This window comes from Bos indicus, chromosome 10 (genome assembly GCF_029378745.1).
Source record: "Bos indicus isolate NIAB-ARS_2022 breed Sahiwal x Tharparkar chromosome 10, NIAB-ARS_B.indTharparkar_mat_pri_1.0, whole genome shotgun sequence".
Taxonomy (NCBI): Eukaryota; Metazoa; Chordata; class Mammalia; order Artiodactyla; family Bovidae; genus Bos; species Bos indicus.
In genome coordinates, this window is record NC_091769.1 from 85,491,389 (window position 1) to 85,502,724 (window position 11,336).

Genomic DNA, 11,336 nt, shown 5'->3' on the forward strand with positions numbered 1-11,336 from the left:
CGGGTCCTAAAGAGCATCTGGTTTCAACTACTGGCTGCGTCGCTTACGTCACCTGGGCAAATGGGGCCAGTGAGGCTCGTTTTGATGGTCTCAGTTTTTTCACCTGTAAGTTGGGGGTGATGGTGGTTCCCACCTTAAAGTTCAAGCGCCAGGATTGGGACAGTGCATGGCAAAGAGTCAACCTTCCTTAGTAGATCTCTGTCAGCACAAGGGCTAGGCTGCTGCTAACTCTTTGAAAAGACCATCTCTGTCTCAGTCAGCAGTTGTAAACTTTTTGGTCTTGGGCCCCCTGTGTGCTCTTAAACACTGAAGACCCTGAAGAGCTTTTGTTTATATAGCTTACATTGGTCAACGTACATTACATTCAAAATTAAAACTTAGACATTTAGGAAAGATTTCTTTATTAAAAAGAACAAACCTGTTACATGGTAATGAATAATAGTTTTCATGAAAAGAAACTTTTCTAGAACAAAAAGTGTTTCGTGAGAACAAGTGCATCTTTTAGGTTTTTTATGTCTCTGTAATATCTGGTTTAACAGAAGATAAGTAGGTGCTCATCTGTCTCTACATTTAATCTGTGGTGATACGTTATTTTGGTAGAAGTATATGAAGAAAATCCAACTTCATTCAGATACAGATGGACAGAGGGACAGGGGAAGGTCTTTTAACTTCAGTGCATGTAGAATCTTAGCTCCCCAACCAGGGATTGAACCCAGGCCACAGAGGTGAAAAACATCAAGTCCTAACCACTGGACCTTAGGAAATTTCTCTAGAAAGAGTATTTTGATAGCTTTTTCAGTGGATATTTTTTGACAACTATACCAAAATTTAACTGGTGGTAGTTCCTCAAACCTTAGTTATAATGCAGAATCTGAAACAATATTCAGGAACTTTGGTACCCTATTATATTAAAATCCTTTGCTTTCTTTTATACTTTGAAATGATCTGTGCCAGACTATTGGTTATTTGGGAAAGGGGGTTCATTGAGTGACAGACCTTCAAATGCTGGCCATTCCATTACATAGTCTAAAAAGTTAGACGTGTTAGTGTCACCACTGATCCCATCAGAAAAATCTTTAGGTACTGGGAAGCTGTCAAGCTCACTGTAGTAGATACAAGTTTTTCAAAATTCTAATTTTCATATGAAAGCTCAAAAATTTTCCCTGACCATAAAGTTTTCCTTGAAGTGACAGGCTCACCTTATTCACTTTTGAGAAAAACCTCTGTCAAATATATCCAAGTCTAAACAACTAATGCCACTTAATTTTTCTTTCAAGTTAAAAAACATTATTGTACGAAAAAACATCTAGTTCATCATGCAGCCCAAGCAGCTGTCACTTACTCGTTACATACCACTGTGCAGCAGAAATGCTGCCTGTATTTAAGGCTTGTGATTTAAAAAATAATAATCTTTGCTGCATCAAGGACATTTTGGAGTGGTACTAGCTTTCTTTTTCCCAACTGTGACTACATGGTGGTGAAGAACATAGTGATTTCTAGTTTGATCCATGCTGAGGTACTACTGTTTTACTCCAATGTTAACACAATTGCAAAAATCATATCTTAGTGATGTTATCTTAGTATTATTATGAAAAGAGTTTAACTTGAAGCCCCTCTGAAAATCTCAGGGAACCCCAAGGGCCCATGGACTATACTTTAATACTTGTATTATATAATATGTATAATACTAGAAATGTTGTCGCTCAGTCGTGTTTGACTCTTTTGTGACCCTATAGACGATAGCCTACTAGGTTTCTCTGTTCATGGGATTTTTCAGGCAAGAATACTGGAGTGGGTTGCCATTTTCCTTCTCCAGGGGCTCTTCTCAATCCAGGGATTGAACTCAAGTCTCCTGTGTCTTCTGCATTGTAGACGGATTCTTTACCTGCTGAGCCATCAGAGAATTCCCATAATACTAGATAATACTCTAATATATAAGACCTAGCACTTTTGTGGTACTTTACTATGTGCCCGGCACTTTTCTAAGGATGAATATATATATATATATGTGCATATGTATGTATATATATACACACACACCCATGTATCGCCATTTTTTACTTTGTCTCATTTATACACACAACAAGTCTATAAGGTACATTCTTTTATTGTCTCCCTTTTAACAGAAAAGGAACCAGAAGCACAGAGAGGTTGATGACTTGCTCAAGCTAATAGCAGAACCAGGATTCAAAGCCATTCTCCAAGATCGAGCTCTTCCTTTGTACCACTGGGTAATTAAACAAACCCCAGGCGGCACGTAGCCATTTTCTTCCATGGCAGAATGGGAGTAGACAGGCAGTATCTGGAGGGACAGGGCGCAGGAGTGTCATCCGGGTACCCGTCCTGACCTCTGCCCTCTCCCCTTTGCCCTGCTAGGATGACCTCTCGGGAGCAGCTGGTGCAGCACGTGCTGCAGGAGCTGCAGGAGGCGGTGGAGTCAGAGGGCCTGGAGGGTCTCGTCGGTGCCGCTCTGGAGGCCAAGCAGGTCCTGTCCTCCTTCGCTCTCCCCACCCGCCGTGGCGGGGGCCCCGGCCCCCAGGTGCTGGAGGTGGACTCGGTGGCCCTGAGCCTGTATCCGGAGGATGCGCCCCGGAACATGCTGCCGCTGGTGTGCCAGGGCGAGGGCAGCCTGCTCTTCGAGGCGGCCAGCCTGCTGCTGTGGGGTGACGCGGGCCTCAGCCTGGAGCTGCGGGCGCGCACGGTGGTGGAGATGCTGCTCCACCGCCACTACTACCTCCAGGGCATGATCGACTCCAAGGTGATGCTGCAGGCGGTGCGCTACTCCCTGCGCTCCGAGGAGTCCCCGGAGATGACCAGCCTGCCGTCCGCCACGCTCGAGGCCATCTTCGACGCGGACGTCAAGGCCACCTGCTTTCCCAGCAGCTTCTCCAACGTGTGGCACTTGTACGCCCTCGCCTCGGTGGTCCAGCGCAACATCTACTCCATCTACCCGCTGCGCAACCTCAAGATCCGGCCGTACTTTAACCGTGTCATCCGCCCGCGCCGCTGCGACCACACGCCCGCCACGCTGCACATCATGTGGGCTGGCCAGCCGCTCAGTGGCCACCTCTTCCGCCACCAGTACTTTGCACCCGTGGTGGGGCTGGAGGAGGTGGAGGCCGAGAGCGCCCACCCCGGCCCGGCTCCGCTGCCCCCGCCCGCCAAGACCTTGGAGCTGCTCAACCGCGAGCCTGGCCTCAGCTACTCGCACCTGGGAGAGCACTCCAGCGTCACTAAGAGCACCTTCTACCGCTGGCGGCGGCAGTCCCAGGAGCACCGGCAGAAGGTGGCCACTCGCTTCTCGGCCAAGCACTTCCTGCAGGACAGCTTCCACCGCGGGGGCGTCGTGCCACTGCAGCAATTCCTGCAGAGGTTCCCCGAGATCTCCCGCTCCACCTATTACGCTTGGAAGCACGAGCTCGTGGGTTCTGGGGCCTGCCAGGCCCTGACCCCCACGGAGGAGCTGACGAAGCTGCCGGAGCGGCAGGTTGCCGAGGGGCTGGGATGCTCCTCGACGGCCGCGTCCAGCCCTGGCGTGGTCTTCATGCAGCGGGCCAAATTGTACCTGGAGCACTGCATTGCCCTGAATACTCTGGTACCCTACCGCTGCTTCAAACGCCGCTTCCCGGGCATCTCCAGGTCCACCTACTACAACTGGCGCCGAAAAGCTCTCCGAAGGAACCCCAGCTTCAAGCCAGTGCCGGCCCTCCTGGAGTCTGGGCCTCCCCAGCCAGTGCCGGTGGGCGAAAAGGCCTTGCTCCCTTGGAAGGGTGGTGAGGTCGGAGAGGGGGCAGCAAAAGCCACGGGTGGGGGCCCACCCGCTCCGCGGGCGTTCCTGCCCCTGAGAGTGCCGTTGTCCCGCTGGCAGAGGCGCCTGCGCAGAGCGGCCCGCAAGCAGGTGCTTGGTGGGCACCTCCCTTTCTGTCGCTTCCGTCTCCGCTACCCGAGCTTGTCGCCTTCCTCCTTTTGGGTCTGGAAGAGTCTGGCCCGAAGCTGGCCCGGAAGCCTGTCCAAGCTCCATATCCCGGCCCCCACCTTGGGCAGAGGGAGCAGGAAGGAGGCAGAGGAGAAAGAAGCTGGCAGGAATGTGATAGCTGCCGTGGCCCCCCCTGAAGGGACTTGGCCAATGGCAGCTTCTCCAGGGCAGGATCCAAGGAAGGCCACAGGAGGGCCTTCCAGAGAGGGGGCCCTGCAAGAGGGGCCCACGGCCCAGGGTCGGCCCCCCAGTGGGTCCTTGTCCAGTCACCCTGTGGTGACAGCAGCCGCGGCAGGGGGCCGGGACGGCCAGGTGCTGGTGATGGACATGCTGGCCACCACGAAGTTCAAGGCCCAGGCCAAGCTGTTCCTGCAGAAGCGCTTCCAGTCCAAGAGCTTCCCCTCCTACAAGGAATTCAGCACCCTCTTCCCCCTCACCGCCCGCTCTACCTACTACATGTGGAAACGCGCCCTCTACGATGGTCTTACTCTGGTGGACGGCTGACAGGGAGGTGTGCAAGGGGCTGGGAGGAAGGAGGACCACTTGGGAGAAGGTCAGAGGCCTGAGTCAGCCCCTGGCTTGGCCAGGATCCCTTTTGCCTCCACGGTGTCTACCGTGACTCCGAGGGCAGCTTTGTGTTGTTTCCCAGCTCCAGGGCAGAGAGAGCCAGAGACCGGCCATCTGGCCTCCTGTAGACAGCTGCAGGACCAGGGATGTTCTCTTCAGTTGTTTACCATTCTTATTTTTATTATCGCGTCTTGGTTTTTTTAGTCTTTTGATTTAAGTGAGTTGGCTGGGCCCCCTTGCTCGTGTTGGAAGCTCTATGTATGTGGGGACCCGAAGGGAGGTTGGTTAGCTACAGCCGCTCTCAGCTTTTCCCAGGGACACAGGGAGTATTGTAGCGTGGCCATCTGTCCCATTGGGCAGAATATATGCCTTCAGTTTCTTTTGGGGGTTGGCACCCTCTTTACTCAAAGATGTTTCCCAAAGCAATGTTAGAGATCAGATGTGGAGCAGGTCATAACTTCTGCTTGGTGCCCCTAAGGGAGAGGGTGCCAGGTTCCATATGAGCAGAAGCAGAGATGAAGAAGGACCAAGGTTGACCTTTAGGGGAAGGTCCTGAGCCTGATCACTGAGGGCTGACCTGTTCATTGCGAGGAGTTTGGTAAAGGGCCGGGGGAGAGAGCCTTGGGTCCCTGCTTGCTGGTGCTTGGTGCATCTGCTGTGGACCCCTCAGCCCTTGGGGACCCCCATTTTTCTGTTGAGCTCTGCAGAGCCCATGCCCCGTCTCCAGTGAGAGACCACACAGGGGCCAGGCAGGTGAGAGACTGACTTTGCATTGTCCAAAATGAAGTTGGAAAACCAAAGAAATAAAGTGATGTGGTGCTCACAGCCCCTGGTCTCTGGTATTTGTTTTTGCTCTAAGTGACTGCTCCTTCCCATGTTCCCTTTGATTTAAGGGGACTGAGAGTGACCATTTCTTTTCCCAGGTCCAAGACTTGGACAGAGGGAATTGCTCTGGGGTTTCTGCTTAGAATTAGATGTTGACCTTGGATGTTCTTCCAGCTGGGGCAGGGCTTTGGCTGCCTGGAGAGATACTTCCCAACACATGGGAGTTGTTTAGTTGTTCAGTAATGTCTGACTTTAGCCTGCCAAGCTCTGTCCGTGGAATTCTCTAATCAAGAATACTGGAGTGGGTTGCCATTTCCCTCTCCAAGGTATCTTCCTGACTCAGGGATCAAACCTGTGTCTCCTGCATTGGCAGGCAGATTCTTTACCTCTGAGCCACTTGGGAAGCCCCAACAATGGGAGAAAACTGGCCAACTCAGTATGCTCAGAGGCCAGGCCAGCATGAGTGTCAAGTCAGTGTCAGGCTTCTTTAGTCTTTGAAATGCACCCAGGCAGGCTAGGTCCAGTCGCAGGTGAGGAAACCAAGCCTCAGCGTGGTTCACTTGCATGCCCCCTCCAGCATGGCGGAGTATTAAGGCCAGACTTTTGCTTGTTGCAATGCCATGTCCCTGGAGGAGAAGTTCCCTTTGGCCCTTTCTCCTTGTGTCTAGGTATTCCGTAGTAGCTATCATCCTCCTGGTCTTGGGGAGTCATTGTTGGTTCTGCTATTTTTCACCCCCACATTGGTGCATCAGCGAGTCCCATTGACTCTGACTCTAAAGTATGCCCCTCCCCTTCATGCTGCTGTCCCACCATCTCTCCTGGTCCACATCTCAGGTTCTCCCTGGCTCCTCCTTCCACTCCTGCCTTATACAATCCATTCTCCAGAGGGCAACCAGAGAGATCTGAAAGCGAAGTCGGGTTCTGTCACTTTCCTATCTGAAAGGTGTCAGCGGCTTCCCTTCACTCTTAGAATTCCTTGCATTGCCTTACACAGTCCTTCCTTCATAAACTGGGCCCTCTGTTGTCCTTACCACCACATGCAGCCACGCTGGCTGTCTGATCTTGAGTGTGCTGTGCTTACTCTCACTTTAAGGGCCTTCGCCTCTGTTCCTTTGGACTCTTTGCTTTCTGCCTGGAGTGCTTTGCCTTGTTATCTTTACAGGGCACGCTCCCTAACATTCAAATCTGAGTCACTGCCCCACATCCCATCTACATTCTCTACGTGGTGCTTATTCCCATCTGTTTTTGTTGTTTATTTACTTACTTGATTGTCTTATCCCCACACCTCCTTAACCGTATAAACCCCATGAAAAGCAGGGCTGTCCCTGGCCTGGTTTACACCACCATATCCCCAGCAGGTAGATTAGTTTCTGACCCACAGTAGGCACCACAGTTTGTTGAAAGAAGGAATGAATGAATGCAATGTGATGTCTCACTGTTAACTCTTCAGCTGCTTTTTTTTTTTTTTAATCAAACTGAATCCTATTTCTTGTTGACCATTTTTTTCCCCATCCCTGCCCACCTCATCTAGGCCAGCGACTTTGCTCTCATCTCTGATTTTTGAATGGTTTCCAAATGGATTCTGCCTCCACTTGGACTATCCCATTTCAGCCTCCCTGACAAAGCCCAGAGTGATCTCAGTCGGACTCGCTACTGCATTTCCCATTACCCTTAGCACAAAACCCAAGCTCTGAGCCCCTACAACCTATAGGCTTATTTTTCCCCACTGACCCCTCTTGGCACAGCCCTGGTACACACAGCCTCTGGTCCCTCTGTTGCCCTTACCACCCCTGCTTGCCCTTGCCCCCTACCTGCTTTTCCAGGAACCACGCAGCATTGTCATGGCGTGGCCATTGTTCTCTCTCTCACCCTGTGGGGTCTCTACTGAACCCCCAGTGGCAGTGTAGTTGCTTGCTGCTGCTGCTACTAAGTCACTTCAGTCGTGTCCGACTCTGTGCGACCCCATAGATGGCAGCCCACCAGGCTCCCCATCCCTGGGATTCTCTAGGCAAGAACACTGGAGTGGGTTGCCATTTCCTTCTCCAATGCATAAAAGTGAAAAGTGAAAGGGAAGTCGCTCAGTCGTGTCCAACTCTTCGAGACCCCATGGACTGCAGCCCACCAGGCTCCCCCATCCATGGGATTCTCCAGGCAAGAGTACTGGAGTGGGGTGCCATTGCCTTCTCCGAGTGTAGTTGCTTAGTAGTCTCTTAAAGTCCCTTACAGAAGGGATTGGACAGGTGAGGTTCCTGCCTGACCTGCGATGGCCACCTATAGCCAGCAGGTGGCACTCTGGTGCAGCAGGAGACAAAATCTCTTGTGTTCCTTATTTCCAACTCCAGTTTACCACTCTTAACTGCTGTAGCTGTCAGAAGGTGGCACCAACGTCCATCCTGAGAACTGCCTTGGCTGAGGACGTTGGATTTTCCTGTTTGCTCCCTTCCTAAACCCTCAATCAGAGCAGATCTGATGCCTGGAGCAGCATCTCACAAGAGAAGTAAAAATCACCTGGATCTCTCCCTGGGGGAGTATGGATTCCAGGGCCCTACCTGGACCTTCTGATTCTAATCTTAGACATCAAAGAAGCAGTAATATGCACAGGAGAGAGCTTTTCAACTTTGCCATGCCTCACTTTCTCCATCTGTAAAATAGGGATTGTAGAAATGCCTGCAATATTGCATGTTGTACACAGTAATGCTCAGTGAGGGTTTGTTATGTAACAATGATGTCCCTGGGAATCTAATTCCTGTGTTCTAGGAGGAAGCTAATGCCTAAGGAGGTTCTTGCTCAAGTTAGCCTCTGGATTAAAAACGCTCCTGTCCCAAGACGGGAAGGTCCCTTTGTCAGAGGCCAGCACTGAGCCTAAATCTACAGGGAGACAGTTTAGCTCCTCTTGGAGAAAAATTAAGAAAAATGATATGTCAATATTTATTGATTTCGAAAAGGTTTTGTTAAGTATGGTTCAATTACTCTTCTGTAGAAAATCTGCTTCCTTTATAATCTGCTTAGAAAGGCAGAAATACCTAAGCAGTGGCCATATTTGCTAAGAATACTTCGTGCGGATTCTGAAGTTGACATTTGTTGAAATTATTTGCTGTTTTTTTGGCACCACTTTCTATATCAGAAGCAAAGGTGGAAAGGAATTCTAGTGAGTGAACAATGTTTGAATAAAGGGAGAAAACAGAATATGTGAGGTTAGCTTTTCATAGTCTGTACTGTTGTAACAATGAGTTCTAAAATTTTGATTATAAAAACTTTTCCCTAAAAAAGCAATCAGTTGAAACATGAATAACTAAAAAAATTTTAAGTATCCATCTATTTCCCCCCGGCCAGGGGGCAGGAGTCCTGTGTTTTAGTGGAGATGATCTTATTTACCTTGATGCTCAAGGTTGCTCCTCAAATATTTCCGAAGTCCAGCAGCACTCAGGCCCTTGGGTGGCTCATGAGCCCTGAGCATCACCTCATATCTCACCCCTCCTGGCTGTTCCATTTTTGCCTCATTCTCACCAACTACCAAGCTGGACTCCTTCCCTCATCTTCCACCAATGTGCTCTTCTCTCAGCAGTTTTTACCATGGTTGCTGCCAGCGTCAGGTGATCAGATGACCTGGCCAGAAAGCTGGGTGTGCATCATCCTAGAATTTCCTCTCCCCAACATCGCCATCTCAGGCTTCCCTGGTGGCTCAGGTGGTAAAGAATCTGCCTGTAATGCAGGAGACTGGGATTTGATCCCTGGGTTGGGAAGATCCCCTGGGGAAGGAAACGGCAACCCACTCCAGTATTTTTGCCTGGAGAATTCTATGGACAGAGGAACCTGGTGGGCTACAGTCCAGGGGGTCACAAAGAGTTGGACTCGACTGAGTGACTATCACTTTCACTTTTCACGTCTTTGTCTCAGCAGGACCATAGGAACGTTGCAAGCTTTTCATATTTCCATGCTGCTGGGTTATCACAGGAAAGAGAATTTGATTGATTCAGGCCATCCTCATCCTTTCCTCTGAGCACAGGTCTCGTGCCAGGTCACATCTGAGGCCTCCCAAGTCTCGTCCAATCACCTGTGCCTGAGGTGCTGGATCAGCCTTGCTCGCCAGAGGGGTCTGGCAAATGTCATAGGCTCCTCTCCAGCAACCCATGATAGGCTGAGCCCTGTGCCACAAGCTGAGGATACAGAACCATTTGGTCTCAACTCTTGTCCTAGCAAAGGCCTCCGTTTACTGGCAGCTGAGATGTGACTCAGGCTTTCATATGCACACAGTGGGGTCACAAGGGAGCGAGGGCCGGCTTTGGCATTTCATAGCTCACCCTGAACCCCTCCCAGCTTGAAGCTTCCTAGGGCCGCCTCTTCTCCAGGGAATGTAGGCTGCCTGGTGGTCTCAGAAATGCCTCGATTACTCCTCAAAAGACGCTGGATGCTGGTTGTAAAAACTCACCCCAGTTTGGTGACTGCCATAGGGTGACAGCAACCTGAAGGACAGGCTCCCTGCCACAAGGCAGTTGTTAAGGTGGGGCTGGAAGACTCTGGAGTACAGGTGAGGGGAACCTTCTCATGCCCTTCCCAACCCAGCATGCCTGTGGGTTGTCACTGGCAGGTTCCTGAATATTCCCTTTACTGGTTTAGCTCATGGAAAGGGAGGAGGAAGCTTTCAGGGAGATGAGAAGCAGCTGAAAGCAGGTTTAACGGTATAAAAAAATTTTTTTCCATGGAAAATGACTTTGAAAATAGCATGAAATCCGCTTAGCTCTAGCGGCTCCTCCCTGCCAGGCAGAGAGAGAGCTGGAGGGGGACCAGGAGGGTATAACCAGGAGAGTTGGGGGCTGACAGCTGCTTGTGGATTACCCTCCCACCTGAGGACTCCAGGGGATGGCAGGGGGTAGACTGCCAGAGGTCCTTCCCAATCCTCACCTGGGCTAGGCTGCAGCTCCCAGGTTGCAGGCTCGGGGGAGGCACAGGCTGTAAGGAGTCAGGGAGGTGTCTAGGGAGCACCTGAGTGCCTTTGCGTTCTGACCCCCCCAGCCCAGTCTGGCTCGGAAGGGTTGATGCAATTTTATGGCTTGGGTATTTTGACAGTAAGTCAAGCTCAGTTTCTAGGCCTTCTGACTTTGGGCAGAGTTATCTGTTGTCATTTAAGACAGAACTGAGGGACGGTGAGTGAGTATAGCTAGGCAAAGAGTCAGACACGGCTTAGTGACTAAACAACAACAACCCCTTGTCATTTAAGACATTTACTAAGGGGTGGCGAGCGGGTATAGCTAGGCTGCGTTGCAGTACCCAGGACAGGGACTGGTGGCTGTGCAGACTTCAGACCTCGCCTTTGTGGCAACAGGAGGGAGGCTGGTATCTTAGGGAGATTGAATACTTCATTCGTTCATTTGGTCCCCATTTGTTGAGGCCTGGAGGCAAGGGAGAGGAAGGATGCAAAGTTAAGACCTAGTGCTCCTTGGAGGTGTTTAGAAACACTGACCATCCAATTGGTTCTCCATCCCGAGTTCAAAGGTTCTCAGAGGTCTGGTAAGTGTTGTTGCTCAGTCACTTAGTTGTGTCTGACTCTTTGCAACCCTGTGGACTGCAACACGCCAGGCTTCCCTGTCCTTTACCATCTCCTGGAGCTTGCTCAAACTCATGTCCATCGAGTCGGTGATGCCATCCAACCATCTGGTCTTCTGTCGTCCCCTTCTCCTCCTGCCTTCAATCTTTCCCAGCATCAGGGTCTTTTCCAATGAGTCATTTCTTCGCATCAGGTGGCCTAAGTATTGGAGCTTCCGCTTCAGCATCAGTCCTTCCAATGAATATTCAGGACTGATTTCCTTTAGGATGGACTGGTTTGATCTCCCTGCTGTCCAAGGGACTCTCAAGAGTCTTCTCCAAAACCACAGTTCAAAAGCATCAATTCTTCATCGCTCAGCTTTCTTTATAGTCCAACTCTCACATCCATACATGACTACTGGAAAAACCATAGCTTTGGCTGCTG

At 50.6% G+C, this 11,336-nt stretch overlaps 1 protein-coding gene across 1 annotated transcript; it reads left to right on the forward strand.

The window, feature by feature from the left end:
* Positions 1 to 2,377: 2,377 nt before the first annotated feature.
* VRTN (vertebrae development associated) lies at positions 2,378 to 4,633 on the forward strand. Its single transcript, XM_019968004.2, has one exon. The coding sequence runs from the start codon at positions 2,378 to 2,380 to the stop codon at positions 4,478 to 4,480; it is 2,103 nt and encodes a 700-aa protein (XP_019823563.1). The 3' UTR covers positions 4,481 to 4,633.
* Positions 4,634 to 11,336: the final 6,703 nt, after the last annotated feature.

Coding starts and splice junctions, on each gene's coding strand:
- VRTN (XM_019968004.2), top strand. CDS start 2,378: ATGACCTCTCGGGAGCAGCTGGTGCAGCACGTGCTGCAGGAGCTGCAG.